Source organism: Belonocnema kinseyi, chromosome 8 (genome assembly GCF_010883055.1).
Source record: "Belonocnema kinseyi isolate 2016_QV_RU_SX_M_011 chromosome 8, B_treatae_v1, whole genome shotgun sequence".
Taxonomy (NCBI): Eukaryota; Metazoa; Arthropoda; class Insecta; order Hymenoptera; family Cynipidae; genus Belonocnema; species Belonocnema kinseyi.
This window is the reverse complement of record NC_046664.1, coordinates 34,929,933-34,953,977: the sequence shown is the minus strand read 5'-3', so window position 1 is coordinate 34,953,977 and position 24,045 is coordinate 34,929,933. Positions and strand designations below refer to the sequence as shown.

Genomic DNA, 24,045 nt, shown 5'->3' with positions numbered 1-24,045 from the left:
TTTCTTGAATATTCCACTTTTTGGTTAACATTTAATTTTTTTGTAGATAATTCATATTTTTCGGTTGAAAATTAAACTACTTGGTTTAGAATGAACTTTTTTATTGAATATACATATTTTTAGATAGAAACCTCAATTCGTTTTTTTTTTTAAATTCAACTGATTTGGTTGAAAGTTCGAATATTTTGTTTGAAAATTGAACTATTTGGTTTAGACTACATTTTTTTTGTTATTCGCATTTCCGGGTTGAAAATGCAACTATTTCGTAGAGAGATCGTCTTTTAAATTTTTTAAATTTACCAGTTTGGTGGAAAATTAAACTATTTTCTTGAAAATTAACTTTTTTGTCGAATATCTATATTTTCCGATTAAATATTCAATACTTTTAGAGGAAATTCGCTTTTTTTTTAAACAGTCAAATGATTTGGTTGAAACTCAACCGTTTGGTTGAAGGTTGAACTATTTGGCTGAAAATGAATTTTTGTGTAGTTATCTCATATTTTAGGATTCAATATTCAATCGATTAGTTAAAAAATTCAGTTCTTTTGACACCTTAACGTATTTAAACTAAAGAGACGCATTTGCTACATTCACTTCCGGTGAAATAAAATCATAATATAAAATGAAATGATGTACGTCGTCATTTAAAAACTCATGGCAAACTTCTGTGGTAATCATTTTTTTCTCTCGGATTACGTGAATCGCGATGGGTGTTAATAGCAAGATTTTGTTCTAGATGAAAAATATCGTAAATCTTGGAATGTGATTTTTTGTATGTTTTAATGGCTTGGATTCGTCTTCCTGCTTTCATAGTATCTCGTTATGGAAAACCTTGCCACGTAGTGATCGAATAATAATATCGGGTTAAAAATTCACTTTTCTATTGAGTATTCATATTTCCGGCTTGAAAATTTAACGGTTTTGTAGAAAAATCGTCTTTTTTATTTTAAAATGCAACAGTTTTGTGAAAATTGAAGTATCTGTTGAAAATTAACTTTTTTACAAAAAAATAATATTTTTGGATTTTAAATTCAATTCATTTGTAGCGAATTAGTGGTTTTTTGTTAGATATTCAACTGATTTGGTTGAAATTTCAACTCTTTTGGATGAAAATTGAAATATTTAGTTAAAAATTATCTTTTTTGTAGATCTAGTTCCCTATTTCTATTTATTGCGGTAGCACAAGTTGGGACATGTTGCAAGCAAGAGAGAGAGAGAGAGAATGAAACTGCATCTTAATGCACTTATGCTATTACATAACCATTATTTCCAAATCTTTACTCTTCCAATTTAAGGGACTTCCGTTTCCTTTTCCTTGCACTTCTCTTGTGCCTCCATTTTGCCATTTTTTTCACATGCGTTCTTTTATTCCTTCTCATACCCTCCTCTAGCTCTCAAACTCCTGCATCATCCACCTTCTCTCAATCCATTCTCCACCAGAAGCTTGACCGAATTCTCTTTTCAGCTTCCTTCATCTTCCGTTCCTCTCCTATATCCTTCGCATACATGCTGCCATATTTCTTCTTTTCATTAACACTTTCTGCACTTCCTGTTTTCCTTCTTTTCTCAATACATTCCTTCCATTACCTCGATTCCCAATCTAAATCTTGCTATTCTTTTCCATCTTCTCTCTTCCCATCTCTTTTCGGAATACTTTGGTACTCCTTCCTTTTTAATCATCTTATACCATTTATGATATTTTGATTCCTCAATCATCCCCCATCTTTCTATTAATTATATTTTTCTCTCCCTTTTTTCCAATTCTTCAAACTTGGACTCTAGTCCCATCTTCTATATCTCTGGCCTTAAAGAACTCCCTACTTTCTTCTTTCCATCTCGTTAATATTACCGCCCTCCATCTCCTTCTTTTACCTCCGCCAAACTCTTCCTCGCCAACTTCCCTCTCTGTCCCTCCCTCAGCCTCATCTTAAATTTCCATGACCTCTTTCCCGCTCAAGTACTTAGTTTATCCCTTTTCGTTTCTTCTCTCACGATATATTGCGAGATGGTCCTGTCTACCCTTAATGTCCACCTTATACACCTTTCTTGTAAACTCTCAATCTCTTTCCTTTCTTTCCATCCCCATATCTCTCCATAACCTAAAACGGCCATACCAGCGTATCAAATAACCACATTCTCGTTCTCTATCTGTTAACCTTCTTTCTCCTATTCCCCATATCGGTTTCATTACCCCTGCTGATTTTTTATTCTTTCTTTTATGTGAGCTCTATGATCTCCATTTTTTGCAAGGTATATCCAGATTATTTAAACTCTCCTACTTCTTTTGACATTATTCGCTTCTTTCCATTCTTTCTTTCCTCTTCTTTTCTAAACCTCATTATCTTTGTCTTTTTTACATTTATATTAAACTTTTTTCTATTTCAGTATTTCTCTAATCTTGTAATTAAGCCCGCCATCCCTTCTTCATCCTCTGCCATCAACACTATATCGTCTGCGTATGCCAGTGTATATATCTTTTCGTTCCCTATTCTAACTCCTCTCCAACCTTTTATTTTAATTTATTCTTCGAAGTCTGATAATAATATATAAAATAAGAGTGGACTCAGAGGACATCCTTGCTTCTTTCCTCTCACCAACCAGAAACTATCTCCTACTTGCTCTTCTACCTTTACCCTAATTTTTTGTCTCACTAAAAATTCCCGATACAATGTTGACATTAGTGTCAGTTCTCTATAATCTTTAACCTCCTCCCCTTTGATTTTCTTCACTATGGGTACCACTACTCCTTCCTTCCATAACTCTGGTCATCCCTCTCCTCTCCATACTCTTTTTACGCATTATCCATGCCCATTCCTTTGATTCTGTCTCCCCGTATTTCCAGATCCAGATTTCATTATCCCCAATACCTTGACTATTTCCTCCCTTGTAATACCCTCCTCATCTGTTTTCCTAACATGTTTTCCTCCTTTCCAAACCTTCTTCTTCAACCCTCCCAGTAATTCCATTAAATATTTTTTTCATTATACCATCTCAATATCCTGTTTAAATCCTTTTTTTCTTACTTCTCTATTTACCACCTTCCAAACCTCTTCTTCCATCCTAGCCTTCTCCGCCTCTTCTTCAAACCTTTTATTTCCCTCTTTTTTTATCACAAAACTTAGTATCCTCCTTTTTTCTATATTTTTCTCCACTGTTGTCCGTTTTCTCCATTTTCTTAATTCCCCTCTCACTTTCTTTTTCTTCTGTTTACATTCCTCATCCCATCCACTACTATCTCCTCCTTCACTAAGTTCTTTTTTGCTTGTGCACTAGGGTGACTCAAGAACACCAGCGACTCCCCCCCTGCCCCATTTCATTCCAAATTCGAAAAAATAAATTCCATAATTTTTCATTTAGTGTTTATTTTTTTATTTTAACAGGCGCCGGTTTTTACTTAGTTTCCCATGTAAAATACATGGAGAAACGACACATTTGAGTTTATGGAATTTTTTTTAGGGTTTGGGACAATGTGACAAAAAAATGTCAATAGGGTTGTTTCCAAAGTCAAATATAATTTTTCCAATAAATGGATCTTATAGTATATAAAATTCAAATTATAAAAACGCCCATGAAATATTTTTTACACATTGTTTACTATTTTTAATTTAATGGTAAAATATGAATTTTCTATCACGACATCGATTGGAGGGCCCCTTTGACGTCAAAAGGGTCGGATTTTCCACCAATCACAGCTTATGTATCAGTGATTCTCAAATATCTTTTTCTGTGTCGATGTTTTCTTTTGGTTATGTGCACATCGAAAATTGAAGTCGCAAAATATTGTTTAAAACACATTATAAACATTGGAAAAACATTTAAAACCAAAACTTTTGTATAAAGAATTAATTTAAAAAGTACTTAAATGTAGTCATGTTTACTGAAACAATTCGTAAATATGTACGATTTTGAAATGTGTTAATAATTGCACTTACTGTATTCCTTCAACAGACTACTAACTCTTAAACCAAATATTACAACAGGGTAACTTTTTTTTGTCACATAATCCTTAACAAATAAAGGTAACAAATCAAAATAGTCCAAATTGACAGCAGACCGTGGCCTAACCTCTTTATCATGAGTTTCGCACCATCGCAATTGATAGATAATTATGAGAACCTCTGGGTCACGTGACAAACACGTGACACCTATTTGAATAAGTGTTTTACCGCCTTCAATTTTTATTTATTTTTTTCTGTTGAGCGACACAAAAGAAAAAAAATTATAACGCATCTTCGATTCAAATTAAAATTATATATTGAAAAATTATTTCATCTAAAATCACGAAACAACCCTATTCTTCATGAAATGCCTTTTGAGCACTGTCTTCTTGTCTTTTTTTATTTAAAATTATTTATATTGCTCTAGTGAAACGTTTATCAACATTGGTTAATTAATTTTCAATGATTTAAACTAATGGAATTTGATAAAATAATTTTTTTTGAAAATTTTTGTTTTTCCTGCAAATTATTGCTACTGGTCAAGTAGAATACTTATTAACGTTGGTTCATTAATTTTTAATTATTTAAAAAAACTAAATTTGTTTAAATAATTTTTGTTTTAAAAATTCTTTTTTTATGAAAAATTAATACGATTTCTTTAGTGAAATGTTTATCAACATTGTCTAATTAATTTGTAATTGTTTAAACAAATTCCATTTGTTTAAATAATTTTTTCGGTAATTTTTGTTTAATAATAATTATTACTATTGATATAGTGCCTGATGAAATATTTATGAATATTGGTTAATTAATTTTTAATTAAAAATTAAATAGCCAATCTTGTTAAATATTCCACGAGACAAACAGTAAGAATTTTTGTTAAAAAATGTAAAAAATAATTATATTTAAACAAATGGAAGTTGTTTAAATAATAATACTTTTACCATCTAAAAATGTTACCACCTAGTTTTACCACCCAAATGTATTATAGTGTCAAATGTGCACTCTAATACTTTTTTTAATTCTCCTATTATTACTCCCATCTCCTCGTTCACATTTCCTTCCCCCATTTTAATATTCCTGACCTTTTCCTTAATCTGTTATTTACCTTCCAATGGCCAATCCCTTCTTGCTACTCTTTTTACTTTTGCCTCCCTTTTAGTCTTATTGTTATTACTATAGCAAATTTTTTTTTAAAGTAAAAATATGAAATTGTCGTAAATCTTGGAATGTGTTTTTTTTTTGTGTTTTAGTGGCTTAGATTCGTCTTCCTGTTTTCAATGTATCTCGTTATTGAAAACCTTGGCACGTGGTGGTCGAACTATCATTTGTACGATTCATCAGCCCAGTGCTAGGCTGTTTGAAATGTTCGATGCACTTTACACCTTGGCGGAAGGACAATGTGTTTATCAAGGATCTACTTCTCAGCTGGTCCCCTTCCTGAAAAGTCTCAATCTTAATTGCCCAAGTTATCACAATCCTGCTTCTTTCAGTAAGTTTAATATTGATTGATGTATTCATTTAGAGAGTTTATAATAGGTTTCATTCATATACGTAATTTTCGGAAATTCACAAATGAAATAAATAACTCGTAGTAATTTTGTACATAAATATAATATGAATTTAACTTTACACGCCAGTATAGGGTAGTAACTTGTTACAAGTAACTAAGTTACTAAAAACTCACGTTAATTGTCACATTTAGGGTAACTTCGTTATTTTTTTTAAAATTAACTTAAAAAATCTGCCCGCTTCGAGGGTATATTGTCATCGCGCGCTATGCGCGCGGCTCGCAATTTTGAGCGCGCCTAGGGCGTGCGACGCTTGAATCTCGCGCTTTGCGCTCGATAATGGGTTAACTCGCACTTCGCGCTCTGATATTCATTCTTTGCATTTGGAATGCTTGAATCAAACTTTATTAAAAAGATCTCTTTTGGATGGCAGTATTTTTATGTGTCTTTATATTCTGAATTGTCTACTTAATTAAGTATAGTCAAATATTAAGTTTCACAAAGCTCTGTTTTGTTCAATCTTTTTTTCTCTCGTAACTTTCGACATTCTTCCATACATTTTTTTTTTTTTATTTTCAATGTTGTCTTTCATAAATAAAACAAAAGGTACGCGCCCTATCAAGAAGTGATTCTTAACGAAATTGTAGATATTTTTTGTGATAACAATTTTTGTTAATTCATCTTTTTTCGTTTCCTACATATTTTGCCCACAAAATGGAATTTTGTACTTTTTATTATTTTTTGTGCAAACAAAATTTGAATTTTCGATTTTTCAAGACAATTGAAAAATTTGTTATGATACTGCAGGGCTTTTAAACAGAAATGTTTTTATTTTCTTAACTTTTTTTCATATCGTGCGTTTTTTGGTTTAAAATTTTGATTTTCGGTTGATTAAAAAAATTTTGAAAATGCTATAACTCTGAGAATTTTCTTTTTATCGAAAAAAAATCATAAAAATAAATTGTTTATCCTTTTTAATACTATAAATATCCGTACATAGAATTTTCATATTCAGCAAAAAGTGGTCTCGAAAATTTTCAAAATGCACTCACTTTTTGAATTTTCATCAAAAATGGCTAGTTAATGAACTCGTCCTTTCTTTTAGTACGTAAAAAAAGTGTGCCAAAGATAGATTTGATCCATTCGTTTTTTCTAGAGTTATCGTGTTTACGGGCGGGCGGGCGGACAGACAGACAGACGTCATCGTAAAAACTTGATTTTCGGATTCAGGGGGTCTCGAAACGTGAAGATCCGTTGAAAAACTGTAGTGTGGTTTTAACATTGATCTCTTTAAGTAAAAAAATTTCATTTTGTTGTTGAAAATGCAACTATTTTGGTAGAAAACTAATCTGATTTGGGTGACGATTCAACAACTGTTTGATTTCATATTACAATCTTTTTTGGCACAAGTAAATTATATTTTTTGTTGAGATTTCATATATTTTTGTTGAAAATTCATATACATTTGTTAAAAATTCAACTATTTTGGTAGAAAGTTAAAATTTTTGTCCAGGGTTCAACTATTTGGTTGAAAATTAACTTTTTTCTTCAAGTTAATATTCTTGATAGAAAAAATCAACCATCTGGTGTCAATTTTATGTATTTTGTTGAAAATTTAACTATTTTGGCAGAAATGTAAACTATTTGGTTCAAAAATAACCTTTTTTGTAGAAAATTCATACTTCCGGCTTGAAAACGCAACTATTTTGGTAGAAAATTAATCTGATTTGTTTGAGGGTTCATCTCTTTGATTGAAAATTTAATTATTTTGTTTCAAATTTTTTTTTAGAAAATTTAACTATTTAGTTGAAAATGAACTTTTTTGCTGAAAATGCATTCATTTGGTTTGATAATAATAATAATAATAATAATAATAATAATAATAATAATAATAATAATAATGATAATGATAATAAAAATTAACTTTTTTCTTGAAGAATCATATTTACAGTTTAAAAAAATCATATTTACGGTTTTTTATTGTAAATTTGACTTTTTTGTTAAAAATTGGTCTTTTTATTGAAAATTTAAGTACTTGATTGAAAGTTGAACTACACTGTTAAAAAGGCTGTTTCACTCCTAGATACACAATATATTATTTTATGAAGTATCATTTTATTTCTTTTGATTTTTAAATTATGAAATTATTATTTTAAATTACTGACAAGCAGAATAAATTTGAGATTTTTTCGATTTATTTTGAAGATCTTTTATTCCATTTATAAAAGATTATAGGTTGAAAATGTTACAAGTTTAATATTATGGTCAGAGAAAATGAAAAATTGTCCAGGGAAAAATTAGGGAATTTTAAAAAAAAAGTTTTTCGCTAACCCTTTTATAATATTCTTGTTATAAATTTATATTACTTGTACATATTTACATTTCTTTTATTGCCAATTATCGTTTTATTTATAATTTATATTATTTGGTTGAAAATTCAACAATTATGTTGAATTTTATGTTATCTTTTATGGATGAAAATTCAACTATTTTTGTACAGGTTTTGGTCTGTTTGATTTAAAAATGCATCTGCTTCAGTAGAAATTTCATATTTTTTGGATAAAATGCAATTGCTTGTTTGAAAATTAATCTTCGGTTGATGATTCAACTACTTTTTTTGAAAATCTTGGTTGAACCACTTTATAAAAGAATTATTTTTCTGTTGTTAAAAACTCATATTTTTAGTTGAAAATTCATCTGTTTTGTTGACATTATAACTTTTTTGTTGAAAACTAATCTTTGTGGGTCAAAGTTAAATTATTTTGTCAAACATTTTTTTAAATGAAGGTTTATTTCTTTAGTTAACAATTTAACTGTTTTGTTGAAAATTATTATTTTTTGCTTTAAATTCATATTTTCTGGTTAGAAATTCAAGTTTTTATCAGATAATTCATCTGTTAGCTTGACGGTTCAATAATTTAGGCTAACTTTTTTCTTTCACGACTAAAAAATCGTTATTTGTTGAAAAGTCGTCTTTTTAGTTTTAAAATTGATTTTTTAAAAATGAAATTTCATCTTGTTTGGTTGAAATATTAACTATTACACTTTTTGAGTAGAATTTATCTTTTTAGGTTAAAAATTCTATCATTGTTTTGAAAATTGGATTATTTTGTTCAAAATTCAAAAGTCTCTTTTTTAGGGCTTCAAAAAAACCCCCATAAGTGAAAAATTTTAAAAATTAGGTTTTAAGAGTTTTTGGTGCTAATTATGAATTTTTTGTGTGTTTTAAAGAATGCAAATTGTTTCTAATACAGTAAATACAATTTTATGATAATAATTGTATGTTTAAATAATTTTTTAAAGCATTGTTTTATTGTTTATAGCAATTTCCTCCTAGAAAATACTTAGAAAGTAGCAGTTTTCCCAAATTTTTTTATTTGTTTTCAATTATGTAGTTAGAGCAAGAAAATCATAAGTTTAATTTAACTTAACCAGTTATTTAAACCATTTATTATTATTATTATTATTTTCCACTTTGCACTTAGAACGAGTTAAAGATTAATTTAATTTAACAAGTAGTTACAATTACAGTGAGATAATAATTAATTCAGGTTAGAAAAAATAATTGTTTGAACAATTTATTCTTATTTTCAATATTATTTTCTTTGAATAATGTTAGAAAGTTGTGGCATTTTCTGAAATGCTAAATTTTTTTTCCACTATTCATTTATACCGAGGTTAAAATTAATATAATTCAACAAAAAATTCCTAAATAATTTATTATTCTTTATAACTATTTTCTATATAAATCCTAGATAGTTAAAGATTTTTCTGAAATTTTCCCCATATTATGAGCTTTTCTCTTAATAATAATTAGTTCAAGTTTAAAAATTCTTAGACAATTGCTAGAGAGTTGCAACTTTTCAAAAAAAGTTAATTGTTCTATGCTTTTTCATTTATGAAGAAATAATCAATCAAATTAGAGAGAACCATTTTTTAAGCTATCTCTTTCTTTTCTGAAAATTTATTTTTCTGAGATAAAACATATTTACTTACTATACTTACTATACTTAATTGTTTAAAAAATTGTTTTTTTAACTTGCATTAATTATTATCTCACTAAGTAAAAAGTGGCCAAAAACTTAAATATTACAGACAGAACTGTAACTACTTAGCATTATTGTCGGAGAAGATACTTTTAAACAATATTAATTTATTTAAACAATTATTATAATAGGAAGTTGAAAATCGTAGAAAAAATTCAACTTTTTAGCATAATTATAAGAGAATACTATGATAATAAATACATCATTAAAAATAAAAATGTAAAGTTTCTTAATTGTAAAGCTTTTCTTTACCTGCACCTTCAAATTTTTAAACATTTATATTCTCGAATTTAGAACGTTTTGGTTTTACAAAATAAAGTTTCGAATCTGCAATTTTAGAAATGCATTCTTATAAACCAAGTTACAAGCTTTTAAATTTGGATCCTTTAAAATGAAAACATTGGAAAATTCAGACCATTTTTTTTAATTAAATGAAACTCTGTTCTGATGGACAATGTAGATCCAAATGTTTTTCTATTTGAAAAGCGTTAGACGTAAATACTCTTGTAATTTAAATTCTGTTTACAAAATGTACGAATTTGAATTTTGAAGTACAGTGAATAATTTTGTTTCAGGATGATTGTGTATTTTCTGACTTCTAAAAAAAAGATCAATGCTTACAATGAAATATTAATTTATGAAAACATCAATTAGCATCCAAACTGAAAACCCTTCAAACTGTAAGATTGCAAGTAAAAAAAAGGGATAAAAAGTCTTCGCTATTTGCAACATTTTGTAATTATTTAAAAATTAAATTTGATAATGGTAATCCTATTTTGAAATTCTTTAAATCTAGAAAAATTCAATTTTCTTCTGCGATAATAAATATAATAATTAATCTCACATTATAAATGTAATTGCAGTGCACTCTGTAAAATAATTTTTCGTAACTTTTCTTTAATATTTTCATAACTTTCGAAAAATATTTTATATAAATATTCCAACGATAAATTCGTTATTTCAATAAAAAATAAAAAAATAAAAATCGCACATATAAACAATTACTTGGATGCGGTACTAAATTAAAATCAATTTAAAATTATGGTTTTGAAATACACAAAAATCTAAATTTTGGATATTGTTATTACAATAAAATATTAGATTAAAATATTAATATAATATTTTTTTAACAGGAAAAATAATTTTATCTACTAAATCATGTTTAAGGCACCTCAAGGGTAATGATCCATAACAAAAGTGTGTAATTGGGAATAATTTAGAATACAATTTCTTAGACAAAGATTGTTTCTTCTTTTCTCATTGTAAAAATAAATGTTTAATCTTTCCCCTATTTTTTCTTTTTTTTTTTGTGTGAAAAAATTACCCTATTTCCCATTCTTTGAGCTCTTTTTGTGGTGTGATCCCTGTTTTAAATGAATTAAAAAAATATCCTAATTTCCAAATTCCCTTTGCAGTAATCGAAGTGTCATGCGGAGAATATGGAAACAACATCAAAAATCTAGTGAACGCAATAAAGAACGGAAAACGCGACGTTCGTGCCGGATATTCTTTTCCAGAAGACAAGGAAGCTTTAAACAATACGACTTTAGGATCTGGAATCCCAAAGGACGCGGATCTCGGTGCTAAAATCGGAGAGACCAAGGACAAAAATGACGTCAATAATATTGAAGATAAGTTTCTGGACAGCAAGCCAAACGAGACTAATGGAGTGATACCAAAGTACGCCACGAACGACATAGTAAAGCAGAGTACGTTACCTCTTCTTTATTTTTTGCACATTCATAGATTTTACTCTGTTCTCTAATTTATTCAACAGAAATTCTTGATTTCTTTTTTGACAGATTTTATAATTTGAAACATTTTTTAATCTATCGTTTACAGGCTATCGGTTCTAACTGAAAAACCTGGATATTGTCAGGAAATTTTTGTATATCTGGAAAAATCTGGAAGTGTTAGGGAATTTTTTCTAGAGCGTGTTTATTTTCTTTTCTTCAATTGCAACATAAAGTTGAAAAAAGTTGATTCTTTATTTGTAAAAGTAGCTTTATATTACTGTATTCAATTTTTTAAACTGAAAAATTAACTGTTTTTTTGTTTTTTAATTAATTTTTGGGATTGAAAATTTTCATCTGTTTGATTGAAAAATGAAATATTTTGTTAAAATTAAACAATCCAGTTGGAACCTTAACTATTTTGTTGAAATGATTAAGATTGAAAATTAAATTTTTCAACTGAAAATGTAACTAATTAATTTATTCCAGTTGAAGTTTCATAATTTAAGTTAAAAATTGATTAATTTGATTAAAAATTACTCTTTTCAACTGAAAATATAACTATTTCATTTTTTGTTGAAGAATCGTCTTTTTGGTAGAAAATTAATCTTCTTGGTTGAAAATTTATGTATTTTGTTGAAAATTTAATACATTGTTTGCAATTTTTTTGTCTCTTTTGGCTGAAAATTACAAACTTTTTTGATTGAAATATGAACTGCTACATTTTTCGTTCATAATTCATCTTCTTTGTAATTAAAATGTAATTATTTGGTTGAAACTTAAATTCTTTTGTTAGAAATTATTTTTTTTTTGTTAAAAATTCATAATTTGAATTGAAACTTCATCTTGGTTGAGAAACGACCTATTTTGTTATAATTTTTTTTTTTAATTGAAAGATTAAATATTTTATTTTTGGTTGAAAATTGATCGTTTTTAGTTGAAAATTCATATTTTGTTGAAAATTTGTTCTTTTTGGTAGAAAATTAATCTTTTTGGATGAAAATTAACCTTCTTGGTCGAAAAGTCATCTTTTTTTATTCAATTCAACTGTTTTTGATTAAAAATTAAAATCTTTTTCGGTTGAAATTTAAACTCTTTTGTTAAAAACTAATTTTTTGATAGAAAATGAATCTGTTTGTTTGAAAAATAAACTACTTTCTTTACATTTTTTATTTCTTTTGCTGAAAATTGATATTTTTTAGTTAAAAATTCAAATATTTGGTTACTTTTTTTATTAGTTTAAATTTCAACAATGTGGTTGAAAATTGGTTCTTTTTAGCAGAAAATAGTACGACTTACTTGAAAGTTCAATTCTCCTGTTAAAAATCCATCTTTTTTATTTAAAATTCATCTATTCCAGTTAAAGATTCATCATTTCAATTTAAAATTCCTCACGTTGGTTGAAACTTTGTTTTTGTTTTTGGTGAAAAATGAACTTTTAATTGAAAAACTAAACTTTTTTTCTAAAGTTTCAACTATTTTGTTAAAAATTGACCCTTTTGATTTATTAATTTAACTATTTGGTTGAGATTTCATGTATTTTGTTGAATAATCGTGTTTTTGGTAAAAAATTAATCTGTTTGGTCGAAAAAACATATTTTTTTCGCTTGAAATATCAAGTACTATATTCTTCGGTCAGAATTGATCTTTTTGGAATGGAAATTAAATTAATTGGTTGAAATTTAAACTCTTATTAAACATTAATTTTGTCATTGAAAATGAATCTGTTTGGCTGAAAAATAAACTATTTTCTTTTAAAAAATTTTTGTTTTGCTGAAACTTTATTTTTCACTGAAAATTGAACTTTTCTAGTTTTTATTGAAAATTTATATTTTTAGTTAAAAATTCAAATATTTGGTTAAATTTTTTTTAGTTTAAACTTCAACTATTTGGTTGAAAATTGGCCCTTTTTAATAGTAAATAGTACGACTTATTTGAAAGTTCATTTCTTATGTTAAAAATTCATCTTTTTTATTTAAAATTCATCTATTCCAGTTAAAGAGTCATCATTTCAATTTAAAATTCACCACGTCGGTTGAATTTTGTTGAATTCATGTATTTTGTTGAAAAATCGTCTTTTTGGTAAAAAATTAATCTTCTTGGTTGAAAATTCGTCTTTTTTGATTAAACTCAACTGTTTTTGATTGCAAATTAAATTCTTTTCAGGTTGAAATATCAATACTATATTTTTTGTACAAAATTCCTCTTTTTGGAATAAAAATTAAAATTATTTGTTGAAATTTAAACTCTTTTGTTAAAAATTAATTGTTTTGGTTAAAAAATCATATTTTTTACTGAAAAATTTAACTATTCCTGTTGGAACTTCAAGTATTTTGTTGGAATTTTTGTTTGTTTGAAAATGAATTTTTTCAATTGAAAATGTAACTATTTGAGTTCAACATTCCATCATTTTAGTTTAAAATTCATATTTGTGGTTCAACATTAATTTTTCAAATAAAAAATTCGTTTTTGATAGAAACCAATTTTCTTGGTTGCAAATTAACCCTTTTAGTTGAAATTCAAGTATTCTAGTCGCAAATTCATAATTTTAGTTGACAATTTCGATTGAAAATTCAACCACTCCAGTTAAAAGGTTTATAATTTGAATTGACAATTTATCAGTTTGGTGGAAAATTGATCTTTTTTATTTCAAAGCTCAAAAAATTTGGTATAATTTTTATTTAGATCAAACTGCAAATATTTAATTGAAAATTTGTCTTTTTTAATGAAAATTCATGTTTTGGTTGAATGTTTTGTTGTAAAATGAAAATTTAACTTCCATTTTTTGCCGAAAATTGATGCTTTTTATTTAAAAATTCAATTATTGGGTTAAAATTTGATCCTTTTTAGTTAAAAATTCAACTATTTGGTTAGGAATTCATGTAATTTGTTAAAAAAATCGTCCTTTTGGTAGAAAATTCACCTATTTCGTTGAAAATTCAATAGTTTGTTTGCAATTTTTTCTCCTTCTCTCTTGACTAAAAAATCTGTTTTAGATCAAATTTCAAATTATTTTAAAAACTCGTCTTTTTTTAGAATTCGACTGTTTCTGAATTAAATTTTAAAAAAAATTCATCTCGTTGTTTGAACATTCATTGAACTATTTAATTTTTGTTTGAAAAATATCTTCTTTAGTTAAAAATTCGTCTTTTTTGTTAAAAATTTATCTTTTTGTTTAAAAATTTATCTATTCCATTTGAATGTTCATAAGTTTAATTAAAAATTTATCAGTTTGGTTAAAAAAATTTTCTTAGCAAAAAATATATTTTCCATTTTTTGTTGAAAAATGCCACTTTTTAGTTAAAAATGTAACTATTTGGTTGAAAATTAATCTTTTTTAGTTAAAAATTCAACTATTTGATTGAGAATTCATGTATTTTATTGCAAAGTCGTATTTTTTGGTAGAAAATTTGAAGCGAATTAAATTTAGTATAGTACCTACATTAATTAAACCTAAGTATCCACTTAACTTTAAGTATAAAATGGTCAAATAAAAATTTGTTTGAATTTGGATTTACATTTATCGATTTTAGGGACAGATTCAAGGAATAATTAAATTATGTTTTTAGTATTATTTAATTAATATATGGTGCTAATATATGTATTTAAAAATATCTTTTAACATAATTTGTCAAATCTTCCTAAATTAAAACATATTAATTCAATCACTAGAAAATGAAGAAAAAAAAATTATTTATAATAAACTCGCGAAACTCTATAAATATTCCAAATTGTTTGTTAAAAAAAAGGTTAAATATTTGAATGGTTCCCTACTATGAAAAGTTATTATACAGTCTTCCCCTTTTTTTCTTAGCTTCTCTTTTTTTTCTTGAAATTCCTTTTGGTTAAAAAATTATGTCCAATTTCTTATATTTACAGCTTTCACTAGTAAACAATAATAAAAAACTACGAAATGTAAAAATACATTTTTTGCTCATTACAAATTTTTTGATACTTGTGCAAAAACGAGTTTTTTGTGATTGGGTAATATGCACACATTTAAAAAAAAGTTAAATATGTATTTAACTAATTTCATTTTTTCTGGTGTTTTTTCATATCATTGAAAATTATTTAAAAATTTAATATTTCTTATAAAAAGATAGTTTGTACTTTTTGAGAAAATTACCCTGTTACTATAATAATTAAATATTTATACATTTTTTTTGCAGACGATGTGACGGTAAGTCTTGAGATTGAAAAGAAGGAGAATGTTAATACTAATCTTCTGGACGATACTATAGTCGTTACCAATGAAAGATACCCTACCTCGGAATTAACCCAGTTTTGGATTGTTTTGAAGAGGACGCTACTTTTCAGTCGAAGAGATTGGGTAAGGATTTAGTCCTCTATTCCCCCTTTTTCCATTATTTTTCTCAAAATCCCCTATAATCTCTATATTTCAGAATTTTTTCCAATTTCTCTCTTTTTTAAGCTGCTATTAATTTTTAAAGGACTAGAAGAACATGTTTGCTACATATCAGAAAGTTTTAGAAATTCAAATCTTTTTGGGTTGAAAATTCAACTATTTTGGTTAAAAATACTCGATTATTTGGTTGAACATATTAATTCATATTTCCCAGTTGAAAATTATATTGTCTTGTAGAAAATTAGTATTTCCGGCATGAATATTCATTTTCGATGATTTTTTTTCTTATTTACTAATAATCTTTTTTTGTTGAAAAATCAACACAATTATTGATATTTCATCTTTTTGGTGTAAAAATTGATCTCTTCGTATAAATTTCATTTTTTGTGTGTTAAAAATGCAACTTTTTGGCTGTAAATCAACCTGTTTCGGTTGAAGATTCACCTTTTTTCGTTGAAAATTTAACTATTTTAAAAATTATTTTTTTTTGTTGACGAATTATCATTTCAATTGAAATCCCTTTTTTGTGGAAAATTTGAATATTTTTATGTAAATTAGTAAAAAATTTGTCACCAGAGTTGAAAACGGCCGTGCGGCGCTGCTAGTAGTAACTTTGTTCTACAAAACTATGCAGTGCCATAGGAAAAATACCTAAAAATGACAAAATAAATATGAAAAACCCTTTAAAATCATTTTTTCTTTATAGTCTAGAGTCTGGTAGTAAATGAGACTTATGTATCTATTTTTTTAATGTAAGAAAAAGCGGCATAATTGACATAATTCAAACAAACAAATAGCATAGATATTTAAAACCTATAAAAAATAATCAAAGAAAAATAAGGAATACACAAATTAAAAAAAAAATTGCCGAAAATATATATTATTACCGAATTATCAAATATCACATAACGACAAAATGTTTAAGTGATTGAAAATAAAATTCCGAATATAATAGTTAATTGATCATTAATTTATGAGCTATTTGTGAAATTATAAAATAAGGGAAACAATTTAATTAGCCATCAATTATTAATTTATTAATTATTTTCGGTAATCTTAAATTTCGAAAAACTTAAATTTTAGAAATAGAAATATTTATGGAAATTTAATAATTTATTGATTTTAAATTTGGTTAATTTATATTTTTGGCAATTTAAAATTTATAATTATAAAATATAATTATAAAATAAATTATAAATTATAAAAAAAATATTGTTTTCTATTACAATTTTATTAAATAACGAACTCTTAAATGTGACATTTAAAAATTATTTTTCGAAGTGTTTTAATAAATCCATGTTAAAATTAAATTATGAGAATTGAGAACAAGAAAATAAGTATTATTAATCTGTTTTTAAATTGATATCAGTATAATTTTTGTGAGAATCTTGAGAAGATTATAAAAAAAATGTTTTTGAATATTTCAGACATGTCAGAAAAAAATGTAAAAAATCTTAAAGAATTTTTTTTATTCACGAGATATTATGAAAAATTCAAGTCTTTTTAAAAGATGCTTAGGGCTTTTAGAAGTTGGGAAGGAATCTAGAAATATTTGTTAAATTTTCGAAAATGTTTCCCAATTTTGAAATAGTTATCATAAATTTAAAACGCCTTAAATTCCTGAAAATATTTTTTAATGACTCAAATTTCCCTCAAAATTAAAAAAAAAATACTTTATAATCTTCTAAAATTTCCCAGACGTTTTAAGACAGTTTTTTTATTCTCTTGAAAACTTTTTTATTTCGTAAACTTACCAAATTGAAAGTTTTTGCTTCAAAATCTTCTAAACTCTTTTTCGAAATTTTAGGAAATCGTTTGATGTGTTAAAAATACTTTTTTAATTATTTCTTAAAGTTCATTTTTGAAAGTAAAATCATAAAAAATTTCGACGCGAATATAAGGACAATTATTATTTTTTTAGTCTTGTCTCAGACCTGACCTTCTTATCTCATAAAATTATTTAAATCTTTACTGCAAAATTTAAAAAATTGCCCTAAAATCTTTTATGTTCTTCTTTGACAATTCTTAAAAATCTTTTAAAATCTTTGTAAATAATCTCTTAAAATTAATTTTTCAAAATAAAATATTACTTTAATTTTTCCTAGGATAAAATTATGTGATATGGTCAAATTTCAAAAATTTGCTTTACATTCTTTTACACACTTTTTAAAAATTTAGGAAATAACTCAAAATGTTTTGCGATCTTTTTTACAATTTTCTCATGAAATTCCTTTCAAAAGAATCGTTTAAAATTTTTCCGTATTTCTATATTCTTTTATCTCACATTTTAAAATCTTCATTACTGAAAATTATCCTTCTCAAATTAAAAACTAAACCATTTCTCCTCAAATCTTTCATAATTATCAAAAAGCTTCCAATTTTTGTATTCGGGATCTTCGGGTTTTTTTAGTTCACTTTTATAACCTCATTGGCACCCAGGAGCGATACATATCTGCATAATTAATGAAATTAATTCAATTTAAAAAAAAAAACAGAAAAACACTATTTAGAAAAATCTACCATGTCATTTTAACAATATTTATATACCATTTTTAATTCTCGGTGAAAGGAGGCTGGTTTTTCGTAGGAAATTGGTGTTTTTAAACAAAAATTAAACAGTTTGATTTTCTATACAAAAGTATTATACATTATTTGTATTAATTGTCAACAATATTGTCCTCGCTTTTCTTTTCTATTAATTTAGATAAAAAATACTGTGAAATAAAACAATTTTGTATCAATATTAATTTTATATTTTAACTAAAAAATCAACACGCTCGTAATTGTTCTTTTTTGTCTCAATAAATTTCTAAATTAAAATATAAATTCAATAATTATACCAAATTTCTGTATTTCTTAATATCTATTATTGTCCATGATAGAAAAAAAAGCAAGGAAAATATTTTTGATAATTCATGCAAATTAAAGAACACTTACATAACCTATTATTTTTTAAATATTCTAAATATTCTTGGAAATCTTATGATTTTTTACTAACAATAGCTATTTTAGACAGTAAAAACTGACATAACAATACATTTAATGTTATAAATTGTACAAGAATGGTGAATTTCATGACCAGTTGATAATCTGACAAATAATTATAACCTGAAAATTTTTACGATTAAAAAAATTAAAAGTAAAATTTCAGCTATACCAGTAACACAACTTTACAAAAAATTTCTCCAAATTATATAGTTCCTGTGAAATTTATTGATTTTTGTTTACAATAACAATTTTCCGATGAAAAATATTAACAGAACCTGAAATTGTTTTAAAAAATGTCAATATTCTTTGAAAAATTGTAAATCTTCTTTGAAATATTATTTAATCTCGTTAAAAATACCAATTTCCGGCGAAAAATACCAACAAAATACAACATTGTTAGAAGCTTCTAAATCGGGTTCAAAGTAGAAACAAATTTTAGGCGAAAACACATAAACATAACCTAAATTAGTCGCAAAATTCTAAATATTCTTTGAAATCTAATTTTTTTTAATGTCAATGATTTTCGACGAAAAATACTAACTTAACAGAAAATGTCTTAGACTTTTTTTATTCAAAAATACCAGTTTTTGGTTTAAATGCTAACATAACCTTAAGAGTTTAAAGATTCTAAATCTGGTTTAAATTACAATTATTATTATTTTAAAATATCAGTTTTTGTTGTAAAATAGCAACACAACCTAAAAATGTTAAAATTCGTGAATCTTGTCTGAAATCTTTTTTGTTTTCTATTAAATACAACTTTCCGAAAAAAGCACTAACAGAATCCAAAATTGTTAGAAGCTTCTAAATATTCTTCAAATTTTACTGATTTTTTGTGTTAATGCGTGAATTTTCGACATGAAATTCCAACGTTACTGGAAGTTGTTAAAAAATTATGAATCTTCTTTAAAATATAATGATTTTTTAATATAATTTTCAGTTTCCAACGAAAAATACTATAAAAATCCGAAATTGTGTAAATTTGTAAATTTTATGATTGTAAGCAAAATTCATGGGATTTTAAATCTTTTGATTCTGTGTCTAAAAATACAAATTTATTGTTAAACACACAAAAATAACCTAAAATTGTTGAGAATGGTAAATATTCTTTCAAATCTATTGATTTTTTTAATATAAATGATTTCCTGTGAAAAATATCAAAGTAATCTGAAACTGTTCAAAAACTGTAAATATTGTATCAATTATAATTATTTTGATTTTAAAATACTAATTTTTTTTTTAAAGCTGAACATAACCCAAAGATGTTCAAATTTATGAATCTTCTTTGAATCTTTTTTTTATAGATACAAATACTAGTTTCCGGCGAAAACACTTACAAAACCCAAAATTCTTCAAAGATTCTAAATCTTGTTCAAATTATAATAATTTTTGTTTGAAGTCACACATTTTTAGTGTAAAACGCTAACGTAACCTAAAAATGTTAGAATTTGTGAATCTTGTTTAAAATCTGTTTTGTTTTGGATTAAATACCACTTTCTGAAAAAGGCAATAACACAATCCAAAATTGTTAAAAGCTTCTAAATATTCGTTAAATTATATTGATTTCTGTTTTAAAATGCCAATTTTCGATGTAAAAATCCAACGCTACCTAATATTGTTCAAAAATTATAAATCTTTGAAATATAATCATTTTTTAATACATATTTCTGTTTCCAACGAAAAATACTATAAAAATCCGATATTGTTCAAAGTTGTAAATTTTATTATTCTAAACAAAAATCATAAGATTTTAAATCTTTTGATTTTTTGTCTAAAAATACAAATTTTATTATGAAACACATAGGCATAATATAAAGTTGTAGAAAATTGAAAATATTTTTTGAAATCTAATGATTTTTTTTTAATAAATGATTTCCTGTGAAAAATCTTAAAATAATCTGAAAATACAATTTTTTGTTAAAAAATTATGAAACTCTAAGATCTAAAGATTTTTTATTGAAAAATGTTAAACGCTGAAAAAATATTTCATAAAAACCGAAATAAGTAAATTGTTAAGAAATGTTTCATCTTTGAGATCTAATAATTTATGATTAAAAATACGCGTTTTTGGTAAAACACGCTCAAATAACCTAAAATTTTTCCAAATTGCGAACCATGAAGATTTTTGTTTAAAAATGCTAATTTATATTGAAAAAAAACTGAAACATCCTAAAATTGTAGAAATCTTAAGTCTTTTTTGAAACTTTATAACTTTATATTAAAGTTATTTAAAAAGATACAAATTTTCAGCGAAAAACTCTAAAGCTGTGGTTTCTTATAAAAGCGTTGAATTTATTATTTGTGTTCATTAGACTGGTCTTTTTCAAAGAAAAAATATCCCCCTATTTTTTCGAAGAAAAATTCTCCTATTTTCCCTACGATTCCTGAAAATCATTAAAATAGATTTTTAAAATAAACATTTATAAATAAAATATTTTTTTAAAAAATGGATTTAAAATGATAAAAAATTCTCTAAATTACAGACGCTGATGTACCTTCGACTCTTCGCTCACATTCTCGTCGGTTTACTGATTGGTGCGCTTTACTACGACATCGGTAACGATGGAGCTAAAGTACTTAGTAACCTCGGATTTCTTTTCTTCAACATGCTCTTTCTTATGTACACTTCGATGACCATCACAATTCTTTCCTGTGAGTTAGAAAAATAATTAAACCTAAATTCCAAAACAGCAACAAGAAATATTCCAGGGTGGCGTTTCAAACTGAAAACCTTGAAAAACCTGGAAATCACCTGGAATTTAATTTGAAGACCTTGATTTCTTTAGTATCCACTTTTTAAAAGAAATTTATCTTGTAAAAGTTTGTACAAATTTGTAAAAGTACCTTTATATTACTGTATTTAATTATTTGGTTGCATTTTTTTTAATTCGTGTTCTTGAATGAAAATTGATCTGAATTATTATTATTATTAACTTTAATTATGCCAGAATTAAAAAAATTTCTCTTTCAAGGATTGATTGCTCTAGAAATTCTGAATAAAATAAACCCAGGATGAAGCCAATTTGTCTATTTTTTAAGTAGATATTGCTAAAATAACGCAATTTTAACGATTTATACTCACCAGCTGTTGTAATGTGGTGAACAAAGTTCTTTAAAATGAGCCCAATAACATTGAAATTTCGTTGATTATTTCGAAAGTTATTGAACATTTAAGAAAATAAAAAAATGTACACTATTTTCGGGGTGACCGCTGGACCGGGAATTTTATGAGGCCGGGGAAAACCGGGAAATGACAGTGAAAATATTTTTTGACTGGGAATTTTACAAAATTTTTAGAATAAAATTGTTATCCGACTTTGATTTTAATCGATTTTTAAATAATTTATTAAATTGTGATTTTTATCAATAATTACATCATTTAGTTTGGAGTGCTTAATTCGAAAATCTTTCACTTCCAAAATTTTCCATTTTAGATTTGTAATTTTTAACCATATATTTTAATTTAAAGAATTTTAAAATGCAGTTTTAAAGGTTAAAAAAAATTAAAAGTTTTTAAAATCAAATATTCTTTGATAAAAAACAGGGTGGCCGTCGAACAGGGAAACTGAGAATTTTACGAATTTTCAGAAGAAAAATCTTCCCAATTTAGATTTTAACAGTTTTTGAAACAAAGTACAGTTTTGAAGATTTAAATAATTAAAAATTAAAAGCATTTGAAGTTGAAAATTTTTGATAAAGAAACACAGTTTTATTTTATCAACTGTAAATATAAATGTAAATAGAAATAAATTCTAGATCCGTTCAAAATTTGAAAAATTCCAAATTGTAACTGTTTCAATCCGAAAGTCTTGATAAGAATTAAAATTAATATATCGTCTATTACGATAATTTTTTTTTTAATAGAAATTTTGATGATTAATCAATAATATATTTTTAATTCAGAGTTTCACGCCTTTCTTTATATTATTTTTTATATTAAATTTAATAAATAAATAAATTATTATATTATTTATATTAATTTTTTTAGCCGTTAAAAAATGTAAACGTGCGTTTTACTATTTTCAACTTGAAAATAAATCAATAAGAATATAGTCATAATTTAAGGTTTTTATTAAATTAAAATTATTTCTAGAAAAAAAGATCCTACTCCATCTTCACAAAATATTGTGAATCTAAATTATTTAATTTTTATTCCATTTAATTTGAAATTTCTTAATGTAGAAAAAAAAGTATTTCATATTTAGCAATATTTCACTGTTAATTTAAGACGCGTAAATTGAAACCAAATATTTAAAAGAAAACAATTTGAAACTGAATTGTTTTACATAGAAAGCTTTGAATCTTTAGATTTTCGAAGAACTTTTAAACTTCTAGCGTTACAATTTCAATTGTTCTATTTAAAAAGTGTTTACTTTATAAGTGAAACTATTAAATTTGGACGCATAAATAACAATTGAACACTTAGTATTCTTCTTAAACTTTCTGTAACAATAATTTTTCAATTTTCGTAAGAATATTAAGAAAATTATGTATTTTTTTTAAGTCTTTCACAATTATTAAAAAAATTCTAAATTTTTTGTTTGAAATCTGCAAAAATATACATTTTATTTTTAATTCGGCTGTAAGTATTCCAAATTATTTCAAGTTCTAAATTTAATTCGAATCTTTTTAAAACTTATAAATATCTCTAAAAATTACTGTACTACTTTTACAAATAATAAGTGTTCTATTATTATTTATAAATTCAAATTCAAATTTTTTTAATTTGCAGAATTTTCTAAGTTTTGGAAAAAATTCAATTTGTTTTGAAATATATTTAAAAGTTCCGAAAAAAAATTCAAAAATTATTTTGAATTTGGAGCAATTCTAAACCACTTCTAGATTTCTCAAGATTTTGAAATAAAATTTCAAAGCTTTTGAAGGATGCCTAGACTACTTAAAATAAAAATAATTTAACTTCTAATTTAAGAACTGTTAAGTTTAAAAAATTATTTTTCAATTTTTAATATGTCTAGCTTAAAATTACTTAAAATAATATAATTGTGAAAAATTTTAAAGATCATTGCTTGATTCTTCAATTTAGACTTTTGAAAATGATGACGTGGATTTATAGTTTTGGAACTTAATCTAAATCTTTGAACTCTATAATTGATAGAAGTTGTAAATTTTGCAGTTTAATTGCATTTCATTTAACATTGTCTAATTCAAAAGTGGTAGTACCTCCCATCAAGTTTTCCACTTTGAATGCTTTGAATGTTTAGAATATAGTTTGATTTTTTAAATTTCATTGTCCATCAAAAATGTTTGCGAACCGGGAAAAAGCCGGGAAATGACCGGGGATTTTTTCTTCGATTAAAACTGCCGCCCTGATTTTTGCAATATCTACTTTAAAAAGTAGACAAATTGTGGGTCCGGATGCAATAAGGGCACATAAAATTTTTTCGTGCGAAAACGAAGTCCCCTGGAGGCTTTAGAAAAAATTGTCGAATTTTAATTTTCAAA

The 24,045-nt window shown here is 25.4% G+C and overlaps 1 protein-coding gene across 2 annotated transcripts in view; it reads left to right on the top strand.

Moving 5' to 3' along the window:
- LOC117178285 (ATP-binding cassette sub-family G member 4-like) overlaps positions 1-21,266 on the top strand; it is a 134,494-nt gene extending 113,228 nt beyond the window's left edge. For both annotated transcript variants that reach the window (XM_033369646.1, XM_033369645.1), the window contains 4 exons: positions 5,192-5,430; positions 10,911-11,204; positions 15,398-15,558; positions 21,066-21,266. In XM_033369646.1, the coding sequence (XP_033225537.1) occupies positions 5,192-5,430; positions 10,911-11,204; positions 15,398-15,558; positions 21,066-21,251 (880 nt within the window). In that variant the 3' untranslated portion in view covers positions 21,252-21,266. The remainder of the gene's footprint in view (positions 1-5,191; positions 5,431-10,910; positions 11,205-15,397; positions 15,559-21,065) is intronic.
- The last annotated feature ends 2,779 nt before the right edge of the window (positions 21,267-24,045 follow it).